At 41.4% G+C, this 27,846-nt stretch overlaps 1 protein-coding gene across 6 annotated transcripts in view; it reads left to right on the forward strand.

The window, feature by feature from the left end:
- The window catches only part of LOC132378989 (glutamate receptor ionotropic, delta-1-like), an 891,690-nt gene that overhangs the window by 510,198 nt on the left and 353,646 nt on the right, over nt 1–27,846 (forward strand). For all 6 annotated transcript variants that reach the window (XM_059946407.1, XM_059946410.1, XM_059946411.1 and 3 more), the window contains one exon: nt 23,658–23,863. In XM_059946407.1, coding sequence (XP_059802390.1) covers nt 23,658–23,863 — 206 coding nt within the window. The remainder of the gene's footprint in view (nt 1–23,657; nt 23,864–27,846) is intronic.

Consider the following 27,846-nt stretch of genomic DNA (forward strand, 5'->3'; position numbering starts at 1 on the left):
AGGACCTCCTCACTCCTTCTTCCTACGTCAGTGGTACCGATGTGTACCATGACATCTGGCTGATCACCTTCTCACCTCAGAATGCTATGCACACGATCAGAGACATTCCTGACCCTAGCACCTGGGAGGCAACAAACCATCCGGGAGTCTCTGTCATGACCACAGAACCTTCTGTCGGGTACTTATAACTATCGAGCCCCCTATCACTACCGCTCTCCTTCCACCCTCCCTTCTGCACTGCAGAACCAGACTCAGTGCCAGAGATCCGGCTGCCGCAGCTTGTCCCAGGTAAGTCATTCCCCCCAACAGTATCCAAATCGGTATACCTATTGTTGAGGGAAATGGCCACAGGGGAACCCTGCTCTGCCTGCCCTTTCCCCTTCCCTCGCCTGATGGTAACCCAATTACCTGTGCGCTGCTCCTTTGGCGTAACTGCCTCCCTGTAGCTACTATCTACAAACTCCTCATTCTTCCAAAAGATCCGGAGGTCATCCAGTTCCCTAACATGGTTTGTTAGGAGCTGCAGCTGGATGCACCTTGCAGGTGTCATTGTCAGGGACACCAGAGGTCTCCCTAGCAGGGACCATGAATGATGAGATAGAGGTATTAGGCCAATTCCAAGATGTTTCTCCTTCATACAGCCCAAATAGGTAAAGAGAGTGGTTCTGATTGTGGTGACAGAGGACTTGAAAACAGGAGTAATTATATCAGGTTTTGATGAGACCTCACCTGGGCTATTGTGTACAGATTGGTCTCTTTACTTTTAATTGAAGGGTGTAGCAACAATTCATCTGACTTGCCCCTGGGATGGTGGGTTTGCTGTGGGAGAAGAGAATGAGTAGACCACCCTTTGAATTTCACAGATATTCAGGAAATGAGAGGTGATCTCATTGAAACATGTAAAATTCTTACAAATGAAAGCAAGGAGAATATTTCTCCTTGTCTGAGAGATGAGAACTGGGTTTTCAGACTCAGAACAAAAGATTATTAATTTAGGATTGGAGTGAAGAGAAATTATTTATTTAGAAGGTGGTGAATCTCTGGAATTCTCTACCTTGGGCTGAGGCGGTTCTATCATTAGTGAACAATCAAGAGGTTTCTAAACATTACAGGAAACAAGGAACATGATGGTAATACGGGAGAATGGCACAGAGGTGGAAGATCAGTCCACAGGCTTACTCCTGCTCCTAATTCAGAGTCATAGCGTTGTTCAGCATGGAAACAGGCCCTGCTGGCCAGCTTTTTCATGCTGACCAAGGTGTCGTTCTTGGCTCATCCCATTTGCTTGCATTTGGACCATTCCTCTCTAAATCTGTCCTGTCCATGTCCAAACCTGTCCAAATGTTTTTATAAACATTGTTTATTGTATCCACTTTTACCATTTCCGAACTTGCTCCATATTCCCACCAGTGACAAACTTGCCTCTCAGATCCTCTTTAAATCTTCCCACTATCAGCTAAAACCTCTAATATTTCTCCTTTTACTTTATGTTTATATGAATAAAGAAATTGCAAAAACTTAAAGATTGGGAAGAGTTTGAATGACGATGCTATCAATTATTCCCAATTTGATGACCAGAGGGCACAAAGTTATGATAGTCACTAAATGAATTAAGGAGGAAGTTTTAAAATAATTGAGATTGCTTGAATGTGAAATTCCCTTAACAGTCATTGTTAAAACAGAGCTCATTAATTCAGCCAAATTAAATGGCTGCTTGTCAAAAAGTAATAATAAGGGATTGAGGTTCTAAGCCTAAGAACCATATTAGATTTGGAGGTCCAAGTGGAGGAAAGCCTCAGCATGGGACCTTTAGACTCATAGAATTATGCGGATATAAAGCAGACCCTTTAGTACACATCTGCCTGATCATCAGCCACCTTAATTTTTAATTAATTCCATATTCTATTCTTGAAAATTAGTTTATCCTAGTGTTGTGATATTAGTCTGGAAATTGGTTCATGATATGGATTATCCAAATACGTATTTGAACATCTTATTAAAACTAAGATCTTTTGTTGCGAGCTTCTCCAAACAAGCTTCCCAGCGTAACACTGTACTGGTTAGCCTCAGTATAACGCTACTCGTTTGATTTTTAGCACATTCTTGTCACTGCCATAATTTGGCCATGATCTCAGAACAACGCTCTGAAAGGAAAACACCACAGTGCAAGTTGCACTTTTCCACCTTCAGGGAAGAGTTGCTACTTAATGAATGCAGTAGAGTGAGGGGAAGAAGGAGGGTGCTCTCAGGATTTAGAGGGACCTGGACATGTTGGCATGCACCCAAAAGGGGCCAGAAAGTTTGGTGTTGAACCAGGACACTGGAGGCTTGAGCCTGTCAATGCATTTACAACATCACTGCTCTGTCCCAGGTAACTGAACTACTCAAGTCCCACAATGGTAGCGAGATCAGGATTTAGACTCGGTGACTTTAAGAACAACAATATGTTCCCAATTCAAGCTGGTGTATGACTGGGAAGGAAACCTGCAGATGATGATATTCCCTACCATCTTGGTAGTGGAAGTCTGGAGTTTGTGAATTGTTGGCAGTGCAGTCATCAAGCAAGCAAACATAATGAGGAGCCTCTGTTCTTCAATTGTTCTCACATTTCATCACAATAAAGTCATGGTTGCTAACACACCAGCTATTTGACTGTACCTGAGTCTTCACACCTTTGGGAAAGTTTAATTAGTTTAGATGCTGATTGAACTTCTGAGTACTTCCAACACCATTTGTCTTTCATTTCACATTTCCAGTATCCATCAAATTTGCTTCTATTTTTCTGACATAACATTATTGATACCTGAATTGACATCCTATTAATTTATTGTTACTATCATCAAAGCAAAGGCACTGATTGACGATCTCTTGGAGAACAATACAAGCTGCAGCATTAACAACAGCAATTTTATTTTGCTTCAGATCTTTCTTAGAACAGGAGTCATGATGAAAAGCAGAAGTCACGATGCTGAGTGCAAAGAATGCAAAATGACATTTGTTTGGAAAGATTAATTATAACATGAAAAAGACAGGTTTCCATTTTTTTAAATCTGTCAGTTTTTCGCTAGTGAAAAGAATGGGGACTGTGTGAGTAACTAGTGAAAAAAGGGATTAAAGTGCATCAAAGAATTGAACCTGTAGAGAGCTGAACAAAGGAGAGACTATTTTTCTCTTGCACTTTAAAACTATGATGAAGAATTTTAAAAGACTCTGTGAAGGGAATGGCATTAATGATTATTTTCTATTTGGTGAATATACAGTCAAGGATCTATTTATATACTATATAAAAGGGATAAGTGGAGCGGCCATTGTGGCAAGAGAAGAAGTGACAGGCTCAAAGGAGGCTTTGGCTCAGAAGAGACGTCGGCTCTGTGTAAAGTTTCTGTTAAGGTTTCCTGTTTGGTTATTTTCCCTCTCTTACCGTACCATTTAAATGGCTGTGGTGGGCTCTTCATGCCGGATGTTGGAGAACTGGGAGACCCAGTGTCTGCTGGGGAACTACATCTGCGTGAAGTGCATCCGGCTGCAGCTCCTTGAAGACCGTGTTAGGGATCTGGAGCAGCAACTGGATGACCTTTGGCTTGTACGGGAGAACGAGGATATAATTGATCAAAGTTACAGGGAAGTAGTCATCCCAAAGTTGCAGGAGGCGAGTAGATGGGTGACCATCAGGAGAAATGGAAATGGACAGGTAGAGTAGAGCCCCCTGTGGCCATTCCCCTCATAAACAAGCATACCGCTTTGAATACTTTTGTGGGAGATGACCTCCCAGGAGAATGCCATGGCAACCGGGTTACTGGCACTGAGCATGTGTCTGTGGTGCAGAAGGGAAAGAGAGAGAAGAAGGGAACAGTAGTGATGAGGGACTTGATATTGAGGAGAACAGACAGGAGATTCTGTCAACGTGAATGGGACACCAGAATGGTATGTTGTCTCCCAGGTGCCAGGGTCAGGGATGTCTCAGATCATGTCCACAACATCTTGGAGAGGGAGGGGGAGCAGCCAGATGTCTTGGTACATATTGGTACCAATGATATAGGAAGGAAAAGCAATGAGGTCCTGAAAAGCGAATTTAGAGTGCAAGGTAGAAAGCTGAGAAGCAGGACCTTCCGGGTAGCAACTTCTGGATTGCTGCCTGTGCCACGTGCAGTGAGGGTAGAAACAGGATGATTTGGCAGATAAATGCGTGGTGCAAGGAGCAGGGCTTCAGGTTCTTGGATAATTGGGATCTCTTCTGGGGGAGTTATGACCTGATTAAAAGTGACAGTTACACCTGAACCCGAGAGGGACCTATACTCACACGGGCAAGTTTGTTACAGCTGTTGGGAAGGGTTTAAACTAACTAGGTAGGGGGGGTAGGAACCTGAGTGAAGGGACTTGGGATATGACAGATGGTAAAAAAGTAAAGATAGGGTGCAGTCAGATTGTCAGGAAGGGCAGGCAGGTGATGGGAATGCATGTAGTATAAAAGATAAGGTGGATAATCTTGTTGCAATATTCCTGATTGCCAGGTCACTGAATTGTGGCTGAAGGATGGTTGTAGTTGGGAACTGAATGTCCAGGGTTACATGTTATATCGGAGGGATAGGAAAGTAGACAGAGGGGGTGGTGTGGATCTACTGGTAAAGAATGGCATCAAATCAGTAGAAAAATGTGACATAGGATCAGAACATGTTGAATCTTTGTGGGTTGACTTAGAAACTGCAAGGGTAAAAGGATATTGATGGCAGTTATATACAGGCCTCCCAACAGTGTCTGGGAGGTGAACCACAGGTTACAACAGGAAACAGAAAAGGTGAGTCAAAAGAGCAATGTTATGATAGTCATGGGAGATTTTAACATGCATGTCGATTGGGAAAATCAGGTTGGTAGTGGATCTCAAGAGAGTGAGTTTGTTGAATGCCTACAAGATAACTTTTTTAGAGCAGTTTGTCATTGAGCCTACTAGGGGATCAGCTATACTGGATTGGGTGTTAGGTAATGAACCGGAGGAGATTAGGGAGCTTAACATAAAAGAACCCTTAGGAACCAGTGACTACAATATGATTGTGTTCAATTTGAAATTTGATAGGGAGAAAGTAAAGTCTGATACAGCAGTATTTCAGTGGAGTGAGAGAATTTACAGTGGTTTGAGAGAGGAGTTGGCCAAAGTAAATTGGAAGGAGCTGCTGGCATGGTTGTCAGCAGAGCAGCAATGGTGTGTGCTTCTGGGAGAAATGAGGAAGGTGCAGGATATGTGTATTACAAAAATGAAGAAATACTCAAATGGTAAAATAGTACAACTGTGGCTGACAAGGAAACTCAAAGCTATTGTAAAAGCAAAAGAAAGGCCGTACAACATAGCAAAAATTAATGGGAAAATAGAGGATTGGGAAGTTTTTAAAAAGAGCAACCAAAAAATCATTAGAAGGGAAAAGATTAAATATTAACACAAGCTAGCAAATAATATCAAAGTGATAGCAGAAGTTTTTTCAAGTATGTTAAAAATAAAAGAAATGAAAGTGGATATAAGACCGCTAGGAAATGAGGCAGGAGAAATAATAACGGGACAAGGAGATGGCTGATGAATTAAATGAGTATTTTGCATCAGTCTTCACTGTGGAAGACCCTCGCAGTGTGCCTGATGTTATATTGTGTGAAGGAAGAGAAGTGGGTGCAGTTACTGTTATATGAGAGAAGGTGCTTAAAAAGCTGAAAGCCCTAAAGATACATAAGTCACCTGGACCAGAGGAACTGCACCCTAGGGTTCTGAAAGAGGTAGCATTAGAGATTGTGGTAGCATTAGAAAAGATGTTTCAAAAATCATTGCACTCTGGCACGGGGTCAGAGGACTGAAAAATTGCAAATGTTACTCCACTCTTTAAGAAAGGAGGGAGGCAGCAGAAAGGAAATTATAGACCAGCTAGCCTGACTTCAGTGGTTGGGCAGATGTTAGAGTCAATTATCAAGTATGAGGTGATGGAGTGCTTGGTGAGAAAGGACAAGATCGTACAAAGTCAGCATGGTTTTCTTCAGGGAAAATCCTGCCTGACGCACCTGTTGGAATTCTTTGAGATTACAAGTAGGATAGATAAAGGCGATGCAGTGGATGTTGGATATTGTTATAGTGGAGGAGAGAGTAGTGTTGAGGAAACAGAGAGCCTGCTGAGAGACTTTGACAGTTTAAGAGAATGGGCAAAAAAGTGGCAAATGAAATACAATGTTGGAAAGTGTATGGTCATGGACTCTGGTGGAAGAAATAAACGGGCAGACTATTATTTAGGTGGGGAGAGAATTCAAAATGCAGAGGTGCAAAGGGACTTGGGACTCCTTGTGCAGGATGTCCTAAAAGTTAACCTCCAGATTGAGTCAATGGTGAAGAAGGCGAATGCAAATTTGAATATAAGATCAGAGATATGATGTTGAGGCTCCATAAGGCACTTGTGAGACCACACTTGGAATATTGTGTGCAGTTTTAGGCTCCTTATTTTAGAAAGGATATACTGATATTGGAGAAGGTTCAGAGAAGACTCGCAAGAATGATTCCAGGAATGAAAGGGTTACCATATGAAGAACCTCTGGCAGCTCTTGGGCTGTATTCCCTGGAGTTCTGAAGAATGAGGGGGATCTCATAGAAACATTCCAAATGTTAAAAGGCCTGAACAGATTAGATATGGCAAAGTCATTTCCCATGGTAGGAGTTATGACAAGAGGGTTCAACTTCATTTAGAACAGAGGCAAAGAAATGCAGATGCAGAGAAGTTACTTTAGTCAGTGTGTGGTAAATCTGTGGAATTTGTTCCCAAGATTGGCCGTGGAGGCCAAGGCATTGGGTGCATTTAAGGCAGAGATAGATAGGTAGGTTCTTGATTAGCCAGAGCATCAAAGAGTATGGGGAGAAGGTAGGGGAGTTGGGATGATTGGAAGAATTGGATCAGCCCATGATTGAATGGTGGAGCAGACTTGATGGGTCGAATGGTCTACTTCTGCTCCTATATCTTATGGTCCTATCTATATCAGGTAGGATAGATAAAGGGGTTGCAGTGGATGTTCCTATACCTGTATCAAGTAGGATAGATAAAGGGGATACAGTGAATGTTGTAAATTTGGACTTTGAGAAGGTACCACACATAAGGCTGCTTACCAAGGTTTAACAGGAAGGTTGCTAACATGGTTAGAGAAATGGCTGATTGATAGGAGGCAGTGAGTGGGAATAAAAGGATAATTTTCTGGTTGGCTGCCGTATCTAGTGGTGTTCCACAGGGGTCGGTGTAGGGACTGCGTCTTTTTATGCTGTATATAAATGATTCAGATGATGGAATAGGTGGCTTTGTTGCCAAGTTTGCAGATGATACGAAGATTGGTGGAGAAGCTGATAGTGTTGAGGAAACAGGTAGGCTGCAGAAGTTCTTGGACAGATTAGGAGAATGGACAAGAAAGTAGCAAATGAAATACAATGTTGGAAAATGCATGGTCATGCACTTTGGTCATAGAAATAAATGTGCAGACTATTTTCCAAAGATTATTTTCCAAACAAATCCAGCAATCTGAGACGCAGAGGACTTGGGAGTCCTTGTGCAGAACACCCTGAAGGTTAACTTGCAGGTTGGGTCGGTGGTGAGGGAGGCAAATGCAATGTTAGCATTGATTTCAAGAGGTCTAGAATACAAGAGTAAGGATGTGATGTTGCAGCTTTATAAGACACTGGTGAGGCCTCACCTTGAGTATTGTGAACAGTTTTGGGTCTCTCATCTTAGAAAGGATGTACTGGCATTGGAGAGGGTCCAGAGGAGATTCACAAGGATGGTTCCAGGAATGAAAGGGTTATCATATGAGGAATGTTTGATAGCTCTGGGTCTTAGAAGGATGAGAGGGGATCTCACTGAAACCTTTCAAATGTTGAAAAGCCTAAAAAGAGTAGATGTGTAAAGGATGTTTCCCTTGGAGAGATAATCTAGCACAAGAGGGCACAGCTGCAGGATAGAGGGGCACCCTTTCAAAACAAAGATGCAGAGAAATTTCTTTAGCCAGAAGGTGATGAATTTGTGGAATTTGTTGCCATGTGCAGCTGTGGAGGCCAAGTCGTTGGGTGTATTTAAGGCAGAGATTGATAGGTTCTTGATTGGACATGGCATCAAAGATTACGGGGAGAAGGCCGTGAACTGGCGTTGAGGAGGAGGTAAAAAAAAAGAATCAACCATGATTGAATGGTGGAGGGGACTCCACTGGCCAGATGGACTAATTCTGCTCCTGTGTCTTATGGTCTTATGGAATCCTCCACATTACATTGGAGTCTCTGTTTCTTTCTCACTCCCTCTCTATGTTTCTGTCTCTCCTTGTCCATGTCTCTCTTTCTCTTCATCTCTCTCTATGTTTCTGTCTCTCCTTGTCCATGTCTCTCTTTCTCTTCATCTCTCTCTATGTTTCTGTCTCTCCTTGTCCATGTCTCTCTTTCTCTTCATCTCTCTCTTTAGTCTCTCTGTGTCTCTATCTTATAAATATTTGCTCATTCTCTCTATGTGTTAAATTCCTCTATTGAAGTAGGCAGCTGTTTTGCTGTCATTCTCATCAATGGTGTTGAGGGGCAAGTTGGCCACAAGAAGTCACTACAAACTTAAGATGCGAGGGGATAGATTTAATAGAAACCTGTGGTGCAACTTTCACCGTTGAGGGTATTACATATACGAAACAAGCAGCCAGTAGAATCAGTTGAAGGATGTATCACTGTATTTAAAAGCTATTTGGAAAGGTACACAAATCAGAAATGTTTACACAAATATGGGTCACACACACGCAAATGAGACCAGCTTGGTCAGTACAGACAAAATGGCTGATGTGCTGTTTCTGCGCCTCAGGTGGACTGTGTCCTCTGCAGGGTGCAAGCCTGGGTGGGAAGATTTGAAGAACCGGCTGTTGCCTATGCAGTGGGTTCTCCCTCTCCACGTCACTGATGTAGTCCAAGGGAAGGCAAGCACTGACACAGCTCGGCACCAGTGTCATCGAAGAGGCTGTCAGAGTGAAGTTGTAAACAACATCAAATTACCTTAGGGACCCTGGCTCTGGATTTCTTCCTCGGGGTTTACTCCCGAACATTTCCCGTGGGTGTGTATGTCCGCAAGGTAGCGAAGGTTTAAAATCAGAGATTTCCTTCTCCTAGACGGCTGCCGTCCAAGGCTGACAAGTCCCACCTACCCAAAGCATCTGGTTTTGAGGTGCCAGTGGTCCCCCTTTGCCCTTTCTCTTGTCGGTAGAAAAAGTTCTGCCGGGCCTAGTAGCTAAGCCACACATTAAGGCCTAGAGTTGGACTTGGTTGTCAGAGGCTGCTAGAGATGCACGCCATTTGGAGCCCTTTATAGGTAGTGAGAGCTTTATCTGCACTACCACCCCCGGCTTTTCACAACCTTAGGAACCACTCGATGACAATAACTCTAAGAAAGAAAGCAATGGGATAAGGACAAATAGGTTAACAGAAGTGGGTGAAAGAGGTATATTAGAAAACAGGGCAAGAAAAAAAGCAATTTTAAAACAATTCAGTATCAGGTCATCCATGGATTTGGTACAGTATCACTTTATATCCTGCAATACTCCAAACCTGATATTTTTCAACACTGACTTCATTGGGGACTAATAATGAGTAATCCTGCACTGGAACTAATCCTTCTGGCTTGTTGATGGGTAAGTGAAGTTAGAATTGCCCACAGATAGACAGAATCAGAGAGCTGGAGAGATAGAGTTGGGACTGATGCTAACAAAGAGTTTGGAGATGAAGAATGACAGTGGTGGCATTGTTGACTTGGCAACAGAGAATTATCGACTGTGCTTTGTGTTGCATGCTTGGAATAATCCTGCAACAAATTGAGAGTTTTAATCATACTTGAGATTTTAACCAGTGCCATGAGCAATTTACATGTTTTATTTTCTATGTTTCTATTACCTTTATAAGCTGTTCACTGATTCCATATTATTTTCTGTCGTTATTTCCCCTCGAGCTGTTGTTATTCCACTCTCTGACAAACATGAAAAGGTGAATTGTATTCTGCACCAATGCACCCAAACCTTGGAGCAGACCTCAACATCCCTGAAATATCAGTTAGTGACCAGGCAGTGACGTCACAAAGCACAGAAACAGGACCTTCAGACCAACTGGTTTACACAGACCAAGGTTCCCATTTATTCACATTTGGGCCACATCCCTCTAAACCATTCCTTTCCATGCATCCGTCCTGGTGCCTTTTAAATGTCATTAGTGCACTTGCCTCAGCTACTTTCTCTGGCAGTTTCTTCCATATACTGACCACCCTGCAGGTGAAAAAGTTGCCTCTCGTCTTATAAAATCTTACCCTTCCCTTAAATCTATGCCCTCTAGTTCTTGATTCCCTAACCCTGGGAAAAAAGACTGTACTCTTTAACTCTGTCTATGCCACTCAGATTTTGTACACCCCTGTAAGATCCCCTTTCATTACCCTAGACTTCAATGAAAACAGTCTCAACTTGCTCAACCACTCTCTCTCACTTGAAAGCAGCATCTCTTACAGTCTGGCCCCCTTTCTTGTCAGTCACAGCTACAGAATGCCACTCAGGACTGAGCTGTGAATTCTTCACCTGAAATCTAGTGGAGCCGCAGTCAATGAATGTATGCAAAAGAGCGATTGTTAGATTTTGGATGTTATGGGTATGAAGGGACAGTTAGAGCAGGAAAATGGGAAGTGCGAGTAGTCAAATGACCTTCAGCTTCTCTTCTCCAGTTCTTTATTACTGGAGGCTTCCAGAAAACTGGAAAATGGCAAATGCTGTCAACGTGGATTGAGAAAGCAGATAAAGAAACTTTGTGACCTTGGGCTTCATAACTGAAGTTCTGAGTGCAAAAGCTTGAATCTATCAAATTCTATCAAAGTTTAGGCTATAAAATGATCCAGTTCAGATACTACACTACAGAAAATATGTGATGGTCATCGAGAATGAATGGCTCAGTGATGCATCAGTTAGTGCTGCTACCTTGCTGTCCAGTGACTGAGGCTTAGTCTTGACGTTGGATGTTGTCTGTATGGAATTAGCCCATTCTCCTGTGACGCTAAGAATTTCATCCATGAACATCAATTTCCTCCACAACCCAACGTCATTCAACTGGTTTAGTTGGCCTCTGTTGTTGATTGTCCCTTAATGTAGGAAAGTGGATGAAAGAATCAAAGGAAAGTTGGTGGGCACATGAGGGAAAGTTAGTTGTGAGTCCACAGGGAAGAAAGGAAAGGGAAGCAGTGATGATGGGGTTGCTCTGCCAGTAGCCAGCATGTCTCCTTTAGTGCTGCAGGAAATATGCTCATGACCTACTGAAGTGGTTCCAGGATGAGATCTTTTAGCTCTGATGTAGACTGGAGATTAGGGTTGTTCTTCTTGAAGATGGAGAGAAGATCTGACTGAAGCACATGGGGCTACGAGAGGTTGAGTTGGAGGAAGTGAAGAGGAAGTGATAAAGCAGCAGAATGCACAGAGGGCAACATGGTTGTCACTTCTTTTTACAGCACCAGCTGTAAGAGCAGGGTTTAAATCTGCCCCTGTCTGGAAGGAGTTTGTACTTCTCCCCATGACTGTGTGTGTTTCTTCCGGGTTCCTCGCACTTTCCAATGATGTACAGTTCTGATTAATGAGTTGTGGACATGCTATATTGGTACTGGAAGCATGGCGACTCTTGTGGGCTGCCCAGCACAAACCTTACTGATTTGATTTGATGCGAATGATGCATTGTACTGTATGTTTCAATGTACATATTACAAATAAAGCTATTCTTGGCTTTTTGATATAAGGTGATAGACTAATTCATGGGTATGTGAAAAGAAATAGTGAAGGTTGTGGTATTTGTTGTAGCAGATGAAGATTTAATTACAAGTTATGAACAGAAATTCAATAAATATTTGAAGGTAAAAGGAATTTGCAGGACTGTGAGGAGAGAGCTGGGAAATGAGTTTGACTGTATTACTAGGTAGACATAGTTCTTATGGGCTGAATTTCCTCTTTCTATGCTGTAACATTGTGATAGTTTGTTGGAAAGGGTGAATTGATTAGTTTGATAACCAGTAGGTGTGGTCACTTGGATTTCAGTGAGGCTTTTGACTAAATCCTAAGGAGGGCCGTGCGAAAAACAAAACAAGCATTAAGTGAGTGGCAGATCTGTTGGTGAAAATGCCCTGTTAATGAGAAAATTCAAAGGAGATTGGGCATATTGGTTCAAGCTTACAGAAAATCGACAGTAACGCAAATAACCATGTGTTACAATGAAGAGCATCTGAACGCACAGCACGTGAAATGTTGATACCACAAGCATACACTAAGTGGCCTCTTTATTCAGTACAGGAGGTAGCTAATAAGGTAGGTATCTCACACCCGCCCCTTTGAAATATGGAAATGCTGCATCATGAGGAGGCCATGTGCTCCACATTGCTGATCTGTGTTTGCATACATCAGCTGACTAATCCTAATTTCTAACCTCCTTCTGTTCTCTTTACCAGGAATTTGGTAATACATTCTCCTCTGCTGGAGTGCTGTGATCTCACTCAGCTGGGAATGTGATTGTGCAACATAAGGTGAAATGCCGGTCCTGATTTTATCTCTGCAGCAGCCTCTTGTGCACTATTTTAATTTTTAGAGATACAGCGAAGTAGCAGGCCCTTCTGGTCTAATGACCCCAAGCTGCCCAATTGCACCCATGTGACCAATTTACCTACTGACCTGTACGCCTTTAGAACGTGGGCAGCACCCAGAGGAAACCCGCACTGTAACATGGAGAACATACAAACTCCTTCCAGTCAGCAGTGGAGTTAAACCCAAGTTGCTACCATGCAGCCCCATTGGCAATTCATGTCACAAGTTCAACATCAGAGCTCAGTGCTATTAAAATTTTGAGCCTTATTTAAAGTGCCATTTTTTTTAGTTGTAGAATACACCTTCTTGTGCTTCTTGGACATATCTTTAGTGATGAACCCGGGGTCATAGGATGTTTCTGGTCTTTAATCATCAGACACCCTCGCCTGGGCCACGCTGCCAGGGGTGATCAGCCCCCGACTTGTGTCCAAGTGGTGCACTAATCTGCGGATCCCCCCCCCCCCCCGGATCCACAGCCACCGCGAGGCCTTTTCAACAGTCTCCAGAATGTTCTTGGTGGCTTTTCTACACTGCGGTCCTTTAACTCCAAAGAGTTTAAGAGTCCGCTGTAATGAATGGCCAGCAAAGCCCTAGTGCCCAACTTCGACTGGCTCACAGCGAGCTCTCCAGCCATCGCTCCAGCATTCTGCAACAAGGTCTGTGTATTTAGCCCTCTTGTGCTCGTTGGCCTCTTCAATCCGGTCTTCTCAGAGGACAGTAAGTTCCAGCAGGACCACTTGCTTTGTAGACTTCGATATTAACACCATGTCCAGGCGGAGCGGAGTAGCTGTGATAATCTCTGGGAACTTGAGCTGCCTCCCTAGGTCGACTTTGATCTGCCAGTCTCGTGCAGTGGCAAGAAGCCCTCCTGAGGAGCTAGGCCGATGTTGAGCCTTCTCCCCTGCTCTAATAAAGGTGATGGACTGTTTGGGAGTGTGCTGATTTTTGCTGTCTTGAATCGCTCTGCTGATTGTGTCCGCCATAGACCTTAGGACTTGGTCATGGCGCCAGCAGTATCTCCCTTCCCCCAACGCCTTCGGGCAGCAACTGAGGTTATGCTCCAAAGTGCCCCTCTTCTGGCACAGTTGGCATGCTGGAGTTTTTGCCATGCCCCACCTGGGCAGGTTGGCTGGGCTTGGGAGAACATCATAGACTGATTGGATGAGAAATTTGATGCACAATGGTCTGGCTCTCCAGAGCTCTGACCAGGTGAACTTGCGAGGTTAAACATATACTCTAATGTTCCAATGGGTAATGTCAGAAATTCACAGACTGTCCAGGGAATGTGATGAGTTCATGTTGAAAAATCTAAGAATTTGTGATGGCAACTGAAAGGAACTCCAGTCCTTTAGAATCCTGATTCTGACCTTTCTCTGCTGGGTTTGGCTGATTGGATATTTGTCAGGTCTCTGAGTTATAATTACAGTCAACTCATGCATGACAGCAGGACTTGGGGTTACGTGTGAGGATGGATTACATAGAAAACATAGAAACACAGAAAACCTGCAGCACAGTACAGGCCCTTCGGCCCACAATGCTGTGTCAAACATGTACTTACTTTAGAAATTACCTAGGGCTACCCATAGCCCTCTATTTTTCTAAGCTCCATGTACCTATCCAGGAGTCTCTTAAAAGACCCTATCGTATCCACCTCCACCACCGTTGCTGGATTGTGTTGGCTTTGGATGGGAATTGCACGTGCATTCTGGGAAGAACAAATGGTCATCAGAACTTGTTAGTTCCCAGAAGCAGACACAATATTAATGCAGACCAGCAAATTTCCACTGGCAGGGTAGGATTACAGACATGTAATTCTCATTCCTTCAAAGCAGTTGCATGAGGCTGCAATTTTGACAAAAGGCTATTGGTGTTGGTTAATTAGTATTGGTCTATTGGCAATTGGTTTATTGCCAAGATGTAGTGAAAAGCTTGTCTTGCATACTGTTCATGTAACTCAAATCTTTGCATAAATAAGCTTGAATTGCTTTGAGCATGGCATGTATCAACTCCAGTTTTCCAGCCAACCTCAACCCAATGCAATTTGCTTATCACAGAAGTAGCTTTACTATAAATGCAGTCTCCTCGGCCCTACACTCAGCTCTGGAGTGTCTGTGTGGTAAAGACACCTATATCAGATTATTATTTATTAACTACAGTTATTCCTTCAATAATGTATTCCAAGTAAACAGCTGCAGACTGTGGACCCTGGGAGTTAAAGCCTCTCTTTGCAACTGGATCCTTGACTTTCTGGTCAACAGACCACACTCAGTAAGGATAGTTAGTAGCACCTCCTGATGAAAACACACTAAAAGAGAGGAATTATCTCATGGGCAAAAACAAAAGATCCTAGGATCTTTTACGAAGGAAATCTGAGGCCCTCTACTATCCTGGCCATCATTCCTTCCTCCATTGACACATAATCTCATTAATTTTCTAACCCAAATGGAGTAATATAGTGCAATGAGTGCCTTGTATCTCCTAATCTTTACTCTCACTATAAAAAGTTTGTTGCAAGTGGATTAATGTTGTGCTCTGGGAATAGTATCTCTTATTTCCTACAAATGCCAGAAAATAAGGTGCTCTGATGCAGATTTTAAAACTAAACTCTGGAAAACGAATGCAGATGAAGGGTCTCAATACCTTGACTGTTCACTTCCCTCTACAAATGTTGCCGGACCTGCTGATCTCATCCAGCAGCTTGCCTTTAATGTGTGTGCCAGATTCTAGCAGCTGCTGTCTCTCTGTCTCCACTGGAACAACCAGAGTTGGCTGAAGTTCCATCTCCAGTGGCAGAAGCGAATAGCTGGGAAACAAGGTTAGAGTTTATAGAGAAAATTTAGTCATGGAACAGTTATAAGGCAGTGACAAAATCGGTTCTTTGAGAATTGGAGACTAGCAAACGCAATAACACAATGAGCCAACAGCTAAAGAAGCAGAGGATGAATTAGAATTTGTACCAGGTCAGATCTACAATAGTGAAAGTCGAATGTATTGTCACATACATAAGTGCATGTATGCCCAGGTATAATAAAAAACCTTACCTTAGCTTCATAGGAACACTGCATCATACAAGCAGCATTCAGAAGAAAAATATAGATTAAACATCAACACAATTTTTACAAGGAAAAAAAAGTCCATTACAGTGCAAAGTGATGAAAGTGGTTGTAGTGTTGCTAAACTGTATTGAATGGTTATCTGAATGATTGAAAGGAAGTAGCTGTTCTTGAACCTGAAAAGTCAAAGGCAACAATGATGTTAATACTGGTTTCTGGAATTAGAAGGGAGTAAGAAGGGAAAGGACGTGGAATTTTCTTTGCTGGAAATGTGAGAGGAATATAGTTCCATGGATTCTGTTTGACTTTTCAATATGCTGCTTATTGCACATAAATTACTTTCCCAGAATCCAATTTAAAGGCTAGTTTACATCTAATAATGTCAGAATTCTTATTGTGGTGATAGAGCCTGATTCAGACATGCTTCCGTCCAATATCAGTAAATGAAAATTCATCTGCAGCCTAAAATGTTCCTCATTATCGTTATCATAACAGCAGACCTTGGCGAGGATTTATCCTCTCTTACAGTAGTTTGACTTATATTTCAACACATTATTGTTAAAAAAATGTAAACGTTTTTCCCCTATCTAATCCCTTTCTTATTCCAAGCTGAGTTCTTGTTCTCCAAGTACAGTGAAATAACACATGTTAGATCTGCTGTCCTCGGAAATGCTTCTTGGGCTCTCCTCCTGCCATGGATGCATGTAATTGCTTCATACTGTTAGGTCCCAAATAAAAAACTGGTCCTGTCTCACTGTCGGAGTATAGAGCGATGATACTCTAACCACAGGTATACAGCGATACAGCTGTACTCTCCTTAACTGCTTGGCAACACAGCATAGTTCCATGCAAGCCAAAATCATTCTTATCAGGGAAAGCAAATTGGCAATCCAGTCCTTCTAACTGCTTTCAAGTCTCCTGCGGTGACAGAAAAAGAATTTCACACAAACCTGGTGAAAGCCCTTCTGACCACTGCCTTGCTGCTGGGAACAGGGTTCTGGTATGAGCTGACTGCAGGTCTCTTCTGTTATTGAGATCAGTTTGTTGAGTTTAAGAATGGTGTGTGTTTAAGAGGAGAATTTCCAACAAGTTTGATTATATCAAGCTTATACTGTACGTTTAAGTGGCCTTGCATCTTTGTAATGTCTTGCCGGAGCTGAACCTTTCGTTGGTTCAAATTTTGCTCCTCTCTTTTTTTTCTCTTTTGCTCTCCTTTTGTCTCCTCATCTCTTTCTTTTCTCACAAAGCCTTTGCTTGTACGTCAGTGAAGACTGATTCTATTCCTTAGGTACCCCGTCTTCTCACTATGCCGGCACAATGCTCCCAAAAGGCATCATAACTGAATTTAGTCTTCATGGAATCATGCAGCACAAAACCAGACCCCTTGCAGCCCACCTAGTCCGTTACCAACTCTGATGCCTATCTAGACACACCTGTCCTCCCTTTAGATCCATGTCTGTAGGAGGAGTCACACTGGGTGACGATGCAGAATGAGAATCATGGAAATATCTCCACTTCCAGTGTGGACCGCTGCCAGCAACCATCAGCTAACTGAAGGGAGGTCAGGCCTAGAGTGGACTATCACCTTTCTACCTTTAAAGAAGGGCTCCCTCTTGGTGTAAGAAGGGCCCCTTTAAAACTCAGGTGAGGAGTAATTTCTTCAGCCAGATGGTGGTGAATCATTGTCACGGAGGGCTATGGAGGCCAAGTCACTGAGTGTATCTATCTTGGACCTGGTAATTGGTTGAAGGATGAATGCGTGAACTTCTTTGCCTGCAGTGTGGTACAAAATTCCATATGATACCATCTCAATATCTCCTCATTGTGCATGGCTGTGATCAGGAACACAACAAGCAGCTGTGGAAATGTATCTGTATATCCTAATTAATCAGTGCCTAGGTCAGTGAGATGTTGGTTAAATCTGTGGAAATCATTGCCATAGAGAGCTGTGGAGGCCATGTCATTGAGTGTATTTAAGGGGGAGATTGATAGGTTCTTGATTGATTAGGGGGTGGGTGTGAAGGAAATTGATGGGAGAATGAAGTTGGAAAAAAATCAGCCATGATTGAGGTTGCAGAGCAGACTCAATCGGCTGAATGCCCTAATTCGTTCCTATACATTATGGCCTTTTAGAGTGCTCCATGCATCAGGAAATGGTCTAGGAATTATTGAACTATGTCTTGTGTAACCCTGGTCAATTTGTTTTAGAATAAATTTGTCCAATTTATTTAATGCTTCAGTGACATGTTCTGAATAGTTCAAACTGAAGTCAGAGTAAATTTATTATCAAAGAACGTATGTATATTTTTGATATAGTACCTTGAGACTAATTACTGTCTCACCAGCTACAATGGCTCGACCAGATGATCCTTCCCTATCCATCATTACTCCTCTTTATATATAATTTTCACACCTGACTGTCCACATAGTTCTGATCTTTCACTTTGCTCCTTACCTTCAGCTAAGTTTCTTCTTACCATACATTATTCATATGATTGAATTCTTCTTTGCATATCTCTCTTGGGTAACTATATTTTCCTTGTAAAATTGGAAGTAATCATTATTTAGAAATAATATAATAATTATTGCTTAAACAAAAAAGAGCATTAATGGTGGGAAAGTTCATATGGATAGGTCCATTGAAAGCTTCCACATACAATACACTCAGTGGCCACTTTATTAGGTAGCCCCTGTATGTTTGCGGTCTTTTGCTGCTTTATCCATTTCAAGACTCAACATGTTGTGCATTCAGAGATGCTATTCTGCACGCCACTATAGTAATGTATGGTTGTTCGAATTATTGTAGCCTTCCTGTCAGTGTGGCCATTCTCCTCTGACCTCTCTCATTAACAAGACATTTTCACTCACAGAACTGCCACTCGCTGAATGTTATTTTTTTATTTTTCAAATCATTCTCTGTACACTCTAAAATGTGAAAATCCCAGTAGATCAGCAGTTTCTGAGATACTCAAACCACCCCATCTGGCACCAACAATCATCCCACAGTTAAGTCATTGAGATCACATTTCTTCACCATTCTGATGTTTGGTCTGAACAACAATCTGAACCTCTTAAACATGTGTGTACATTTTTATGTAATGAGCTGATTTATGATTTGCATTTATGAGCAGCTGTACAGGTGAACTTAATAAAGTGCTCACCGAGCCATGACATTCAAAGCTGTTGAACTGTCTCTATGTTGGTTATGTTTCTGTAGAACTTTCAGTGTATGTGAAGATCTTTCATGTCAAATCAGCAACATCTAAGGCAGCTGATCAGTTTTCTGGTGGATGGTTTGCTCTGAGGAGGAGGGAGAGAAAGAGAAAGAGGAAATAAGCAAATGTAATAAGATGAAATAAAGTCAGGGAGAATTTATTTGAACTCATGGGATTCAAGCATAATCTCATAACTAGTGAACTCATCTTCTCCCTTAGCTGCCAGTAGGTACAGGTACTTTGAACATTTCCTATTCTTTTATATATTCGTCCTCATGTTGGAGTTTTTAAGTCTCTCCATGCTAAAACACCACTGTCCTAAATGTCTACTAAGACTGTGTTTCTGCTGGCCTTTGAGGAAGAGATTTCCAAAACGTCAAAACCCTCAGAGGGAAAATTTTACTTCATCTCGGCATGACCCCTTATTGTTGAACATTGACTGTTCATTCTAGATTCTCCCATATCTACTCTGTCAAGACCCCCCAGGATCAGCTTCAATATTTCAATCAAGTTCAACTACGTCAGTTTTGGTCACTGTACTGTGTTAGTAAACTGGAAAGAATGCAGAAACGATTTAAAAGGTTCTTGCCAGGACTTGAGGGCCTTAGTTATGGGGGGGGGGGGGGGTGTTGGGCAGGCTGGGAGTTTATTCCTTGGAGTGCAGAGGACTGAGCTGCATAAAATCACACGGGGCATAGGTGGGCTGAAAGCTCTCAGTCTTTTCCCCAGGCTGTGGAATCAAGAACTAATGGGCATTGATTTAAGATGAGAGAGGAAATATCCTATAGGAACTTGGGGAAGGGGGGAAAGGAACATCTTCTTTACACAAAGGTCGAATGCATGTAGGAAAAGCTGACTGAGGATCTGGTTGAGGCAGGTTCAAGAGCAACATTTGTAAGATATTTGGACAGTTATGTACCTAAGAGAGGTTTAGAAGGTTATGGGTCTTGCCTGAATAGGCAGTTTTGTCAAACCTGGCCCTTCCTCACAAGACAACCTGCCCATTCCAGGTGTTAACCTTGTGAACCTTCTCTGAACTTGTCGGTGGTAAGTGTGTCAGGCTAAAACTTCACGTGTGGCTGATTAAAGGATGATCTTGTGTCTCTGAAGAGATTGGAACCGTATTGAAAAGCATCAGTAGGTTGCAAACGTCAAACCCCTGTCGATCATTGCCCATTGATAGAAAGCAAGCCAAGCTGAGCTACAGATGTCCTCCAAGAGTTTGGATGAATTGTTTGGTCATCAGGATGAAAGGCCTGAGCATTGGGATATTTTTCTTCAGCAACAGAAGCACCTTAAACCCTTGATGGTGGGATCTTACTTAATCTGGCGTGTAAAGGGCTCAGGAATGATTCCCTAAGCTGCTCTCACTCTGTGCTGGCTACCTCCTTTGTTTATCTTGTACAACCAGAGAACAGGTCACTGGAAGGATCAGTCAAACCTCTAACTCTGACACCCTTACTAAAATCTAACTATCTTGTTAATTTAGTTTTTTCCAGTAAGGATAGGATGCACTTTGCTTTGATTAATGGAAGACATATTTCTCATATGTTTTGATACTCTGAACAAAGTGATTACAGATGAAAACTGTACAAGGGAAGGAATGGTTGCTTCATGAGCTGATTACTGCACAGAGTGTATATAATAAACTCTGAACACTTAGATCATCTTAAGCTAAACCACTCTCCTATCAACTTTGTACAGCCCAGTGGGTGTCGAGTGCTGTGACTCAATATTCCTGAATATGTATGAATGAACTCCTTCTAGTGCATTCAGAAAATGGACCATTTTAAAAGCATCTCTGAATAGTACTAATGGTGCTTTATATTCATGGAAAGACGAGACGCTCAAAAAGAATCTTTCCATTACCAGAGTTCACCCACGATGCTCTCTCGCTACTTTCCTGCCTAAGTTGTTAGGCCTGAAGCTATTTCAAGTTAATTTAAGAATAAAGTTTGACCCTTGGAGACACAATCCTCCAAGACAGATAAATGAAAGTGTTAAGATGCTCAGATGTCAATCCCAAACTCCTGACAGAATCTTAGTACACTTTCTGATTCAGTAGCACAGGGGCCATCGTATGAAATAATTAAACCACCACAGGGAAGCTGAAAGTGATAGAAATCCGTGCTTGCTGTTGGGAAGAAATAACATTTTGGGAATGTGTCCGATCATTTTGTTAGCCATGAAGATTGTTTAAAACTAATTAGTCTTTGATTTAATATTTATTCACTTTGGACCTCATGTCCTTATCTGTTTTTGTTTGTGTTGCATTGGATTTGGGCATTATTGTTCCTCCACAAGCTGCTTTCTCTAATTCACTTCAGAGAACCATTTTTTAAAAAAAGCTCGCTTGTCCTTTATAAATTAGTGATGAATGTTTCAGACACTCACTGCTGGCAAGTCACAGGGGAGCTCAGTCTGCACTGATGGGAGGGTTTCATTCTAATAATGATGCCACATCATTGAAGGGCCCATTTGAAATGAATCATTTTGAAGGAAGGCTATGTTTGAAACATGCTGGTCCCTTTTAACAGAAGCTGCTCACTGGTCAAGTACTGCAGCCTAAGATGGTATTTTATGCTCAGCAGGAAGCAGTGATGAAAGGACAAAGGAAAAATAAAAAAAATGAAAGTTCAAGAACTTTGGGGAAGGACAGATATGTCTGGCATATATTAATAATCTGGCAGTCTTAATTATTGCCATTAGTTAAATAACTGCTGAATAATTCAATTCCAATAAAAAATCCATTTTTAACTGTCCATAAACTTTAACCCATCTTTATCTGTCATATCTCTCTCTCTCCCCCTCTCCTTTATGTCATGTTGCCTCAACTTCTGCCTCTGAAATCCCCAAGGTTTCTCTTTCCCTGTGACATTCTTTAATCTTTCTCTCCCTTTTCTTCCATGTCTTTCTGACTCTCTCTATGTCTTTCTTGCTCTTTTTGCACACATCTGCACATCCAATACCCATGTATTTTTACCATCTTATCTTCTGCCTTGCTCTCTCTTTCACCATCCTCAGTCACTGTGAATTCAAATTATTCACAGTGGCAAGTAACTCAGGAAATAATTTTAAAAATCGCGTACTGAGGTACAGTGAAAATCATTGTTTTGTATGCCGTCCATACAGATTATTTCATCACATCACAGTCTTTCATCAATTCCATTATGGTTATTGGAAACAAAATCTCAGGGTTGTATATATATGTACTTTGATAATAAATTTACTTTGATCATCAGTACATTGAGGTAGATTAATACCAGAATGCAGAATAAAGTGTTACAGTTAATTAGGATATAAAATTAAGAATGATTGGGAAAGGGAACTTAAGTTTACTATTCCTATTGAGAAATGGGATAAAATTCTTCAACTAGTTAATTCATCCTCTATATGCTCCAAACATTCGTTGATACATTTTAAAGTTGTGCACAGGGCTCATATGTCCAAGGATAAATTAGCTCATTTTTATTCCCACATAAATCCTATATGTGACAGATGTCATTCTGAGACAGCCTCACTAACTCATATGTTTTGGTCATGTCCATCTTTGAAAAAATATTGGAAAGATATTTTTGATATTATTTCTATGGTATTGAGTATTGATTTACAACCTCATCCTATTACTGCAATCATTGGTTTACCAATGACAGAATCAATTCATTTATCTCCTTCTGATGATCGGATGATTGCATTTCTTACATTTATGGCTAAAAGCTCTATTTTGTTGAATTGGAAAGAGATTAATCCCCCTACCACATTTCATTAGTTTTCTCAAACTATGTTATGTTTAAATTTGGAAAAAATTAGAAGTGTCATATATGATCCTCCTATTAAATTTGAAAAGACAGAGGCCATTTATTCAATATTTTCATAGGATGTAATTTGACCCTTTTTCCAATCCTATTTTTTTTCTGTTTCTGATTTTATATATATGTAGAGAGGATTGGAATTGATAACACTGATGATTTTTTGTCTTTTCTTAGATATAAACAGCCCATGTTTCTTTTCTTTTTCTTTTTTTTAGTGAGTGGTTAGTTTGTTAGATTAGTCCTTGTTATTTGGGGTAAATTTTTTTCCTGCTTTTTTTTCATATTGTATACCCAGTTTGTTTTTTTTTCTTGTTCATATTATACTTGTATCATGTATGATTCTGGGAGACTTAACTTTATTGTACTTATTGTTTATGTATCCTTTTATGTTCATTTTAATTTTGTAATCCCAATAATTATGTATCAATTTTTGTTATCTCAAGATGTTGATATTAATGAAAAGATTGAAAAAGAAAGTTATAGTGGAAAAACCATGCAGGCAGACAATAAAGTGTAAAGCCGTATCGAGGTAGATTGTGAGGTTATTACATCATCGTGTTAGGTAAAATTTCAATAGTCTTACAACATTAGTAAAGAGTCTGTCATTGAGGCTGGTGGTATGTTGTTTCAGGGTTTTGATTCTTCTGTTCGATAAGAGAAGAGAGAAGAGTGCATGTCCTGGGTGGCTGGGAGGCTCTTCATTATGTTGGTTGCTTTACAGAAGCAGTGAAATGCTCTCTTTACATTCTACAAAGGATCTTTAATCACCAAGTAAAATGGAAGGTTATTGAAATATAAGTCTTGTGAATAAGATTGACAGCTTCACAGCCAAAGGTTATGACGAGGATCAAAGGATATGATTACCCGTTGAGATGCTGGACATTGCTGGCCTCATCTTTGCTTGTTCTTCTTGTGTATGACACTTGTGTTGCTGACAAATTCTCTTGTGGTTGTGTTGCCAGATATTCGAGGGCTGCAAGGGTTCCTGGATCAAGCTTCCCGCCAAGGGTTAGACGTGTCTCTGCAGAGAATTGACCAGAACATCAGTCGGATCTTTGCTAGTCTCTTCACCACAATGAAGACTGAGGAGCTGAACCGTTACCGGGACACCCTACGTCGGGCCATCCTGCTGTTGAGCCCACGAGGAGCTCAGACCTTCATAAACGAGGTTAGTAGCCAACACATCTCAAAGACGGCTCCATGGAGGTGTTGAAGTCCTAACTCAGAAGTATGTATTTCCCGATTTTAAATGGGCTTTCCACTTTGTGCTCCAAATCTCTCCTGGTTCTGCGAGTTAAGAGGTTGTCAAGTTTGCAAATCTAAAAGCAAATACATCAGCCTTCCTACTAGTAGTGCTCCAGTTCAGCTCAGGAACTGGAGATCAAGCCTATGTTGTGAATTTCAATTTCAAGAAGTGACAATTCCTGGAGTGTTTTATATTTAACAGTATTGTATTTCTCACCAGATGTAGAACTGGTTTTCATTTTTTTCTGTCTTTGATTTTAATTGCACATGAAAAGAGTAAAGGGACATCCAGCTCTGAACAGTGTACATGGAGCATTGTTTCCAGGTAATGCCATTGAAGTGAACAATGTAATTGAGAAGCGGGCTAGCCCAAGGAGTAGGACTGGGAAAAGGAGTCATTTCTGCTTACAATGTCTAGAGAGATAAGAGTGGGACCAGTGAGATGCCAGCCAGCAGGGCACTGCTGGAGAAATGGATTTTTTATCGTCGCCTGTACCAAGCTAATGTACAGTGAGAAACTTGTCTTGAACACTGTCAATACAAGTCAATTCATTGCAACAGTGCATTGAGATAGTATGAGGTAAAACAATAACAGAGTTCAAAACAAAGTGTCAGAGTACAGAAAGCAAGAAGAACAGGTACAGTAAGGTGTCACAATGAGATAGATTTTAAGGTCAACAGTCCACCTTGGCATTCTATTTAATAGTCTTATAACAGTGGGATAAAAGTTCTCCTTAAGCCTGGTGGTACATGCTTTCAGACTTGATTATTTTCTATCTAATGGAAGAAAGGAGAAGGGAAAAGGTCCAGTGTGGGTGGAGTCTTATGTTGGCTTTTACTGAGGCAGTGAGAAGTGTAGACAGAGTCCATGGAGGAGAGGCTGGTTTCTGTGAAGTGCTGAGCTGTGTCCACAACTCTGTATTTTCTTGTGGTCACAGGCAGAGCAGTTACCATACCAAGCCATGATGTATCCAGTTGGGATGCTTTCTGTGGTGCGCCGATAAAAATTGGTGAGGGTCAAAGGAAATGTACCAATTTCCTTTAGCCTCCCGAAGAAGTGTTGGACAATCTGTGCCAGCTGAAAAAATAGGAGAAGACGAGGAGAAATGATTTAGCTTGGTCACTGGTCAAAGTAGACCATTTGTCTCAGCAGATGGAGTACAGTAGGGACAAACATTTGAAGGAAGAGGTTTCAAAATGTGGGAAATGTAATCCATCATCATGGAAGCTGTCACACACTGGAGACGTTTGTAAAAGAAAAAGGTAATGGAGTAAAGTCAGAATCACATTTAGATGTTAATTGAGCATCATTGGGAAAATGAGCACTCATTGCATATCCCTCATTACATTTGTCCCTCTGATGAGTGGCAGTTGAATGTGAATGGTGAATCTGCTCCCACCATGTTGCTAATGAGATAGCACTTGGATTTTAACCCATGACAGTAAAGGATTTCCGAATCAGGATGTCTGTGATTGAGGGGAAATTGGAACAATATCTCAAAATCACACTTATATAGTATGAAAATAAATGCTTCAGCCCAACTCATCAGTGCTGACCAAGGTGTCTTCATGAGCTCTTTCAATTTGTCCCATATCTCTCTCAACCCTTCCTTTCCATATAGTTCACTAGATGTCTTTTAAATGTAATTGTACCCACCTCTACCAGCTCCTCTGGCAGCTCGTTCCATATTTCCACCACCATTGTGTGGAAAAACTTGCCCCTTGGAATCACTTTGTATTTTACCCCTCTCACAAACCTATGCCCTCCAGTTTCAGACTCCCCTAGCCTGGGAAATTCTATGCCAATCCCATTATCCCCGCCTCTTGCACTGTCACGGTGAGGCCTACAACAAGCACCTCATCAAACTGTCTGGGCACATTGCTGTCTTCCAAACCCAGTATCAAATTTTACAACTTCAGCTACCTTGGTTTCTCTATCAGACCTATCATCTGTATGTGATCTTAACAGATTGTTTTTACCCTTCCCCCCACCTTTCTTTCTTTCTTTTTATGGATCTGCTTTCCTTGACCTTTTTAAGACACCATGGTCAGAACAGGGGTGCAGTTGAAGAAGTTTTGGTGAGCTGCTGGAGTGCACCCCTAGCATAACACTTTTCATTACCTGTGACTGGAAGATTGGGTTTCAATCCTGCCACAGTCTGTAATGAGTTTGTATGTTCTTCCTGTGATGCTCCTGTTTTCTCCCACATTCCAAAGGTGCATGGGTTATGAATAGTTAGCTGTGAGCATGCTAAATGCAGTGACACTTGTGAGCTGCCCCCAGCCCTTCCTCATTGACACAAATGATACATTTCACTGCATGTGACCAGTAAGGTAAATGGTGTGTAATTCTAGGGATGGTAGATTTGTTCTTCTCGGTGGAGTATTCACAATAGGTATTGCTAAATAATGGGTAATTAATTCAGGACACACACACACCTATACATATATATATATGTGTGTGTGTGTGTATACATATATATATATATGTGTGTGTGTGTGTGTGTGTGTGTGTGTGTGTGTGTGTGTGTGTGTGTGTGTGTGTGTGTGTGTGTGTGTGTGTAGATATATATATATATATATACATACACATAAGGGAATAAGGGAGAGATGGACACTCAGGAGCTAAGTGTATGCAAGTCAGAAATCCAGTAAGATTGGATTTGAATGGAATGACGCAGATGTGTGACATGAGGACAAGGAAACCACAATCACATTGAATGGTAAGGCATCTGACAGGAGCCAATATCTAACTGCTGCCTCAACCTCTTCCCCTCCTAAAGTATGCGTAAAATAGGAACATTATTTGTTTAAATATTTACCGAGTGGAAGAATGTTACTAAAAAACAAATATTTCTTCATTCTCTTAATTTGCTTTGAATGTGGAGGAAATGCTTCGGAGTGCTAGAAGGAAAGAAACTCAATAGAATATCTAGCTGCAGAAGAATTTACTCTGATTTACTGTAAAAGAGTTTCATCGCCAATCACTATGAGAGACTTTACTCTGTTAGGGAACAAAGACCCCAGTATATGGTTAACCCTTTTATTAAATGATCACGGGGAGGAGTTGTCTTACAACTCCGACAATATCAAGTTGCATCTTAGATTTATACAGTAAATTCTGGGCAATAGCCAACAGCTAAACATACCTGGTCAGCGATTTCCAAAGCACTTGTTACATATCAGCAAGTTTACTAACATTCCCATGTGAGGCACAAGATCAGAGATACAGTACATGTCTACAGTTAGTTCCTCGATTTGATACTTGCTAGCCAATCTTGGAAAAAGTTAAAAAAAACCTCACTTCAGGCATGATCAATGTCTGGCCATTGTTAGCTGGCACAAGCAAGGCAGCACCTGTCTCTTATCCCATCACCCTCATGACCCAGGTCTTGAGCAATATTTAGCTAGTCAAGCTTGACAACAATGTTTAATTCAAAATTAATCTTAACTTTATAATTTTCTTCCACAGACCCCTCCTTTTTGATCATTTGATCAACCTCATTCCTCACCTCCGAATACTTGCTCTTCTACCAAATAGAGTATGTCGTACCCACACACACAAAACCTGTGTTGGTGGACCAGCTAAATTCCAGTGGTAATCTCCAAGCTGGTGACAGTGGGAAACTAGACAATTCTATTGAAAACTGTGGGAGAGAAAGGTGACATCTTTGGTGTTGGAAGTGGTCTTATTAACCAAGCCTGAATGGAGTCCAAATGTTGCTGAAAACACACAAGTACTGCTTTATATTTGAAAATCAAATTGAATGCTGTGCCATTATCAATGGATATTCATATATCTGGCCTGATGATGAAGCAATTGAAGAGGTTGGGTCTAGCACACTGTCCTAAGCAACTCTAAGACCAAAGTCCCAGAACAAAATTCTTGTCCGCCAGCAATACTTA

Source organism: Hypanus sabinus, chromosome 21, assembly GCF_030144855.1.
Source record: "Hypanus sabinus isolate sHypSab1 chromosome 21, sHypSab1.hap1, whole genome shotgun sequence".
Taxonomy (NCBI): domain Eukaryota; kingdom Metazoa; phylum Chordata; class Chondrichthyes; order Myliobatiformes; family Dasyatidae; genus Hypanus; species Hypanus sabinus.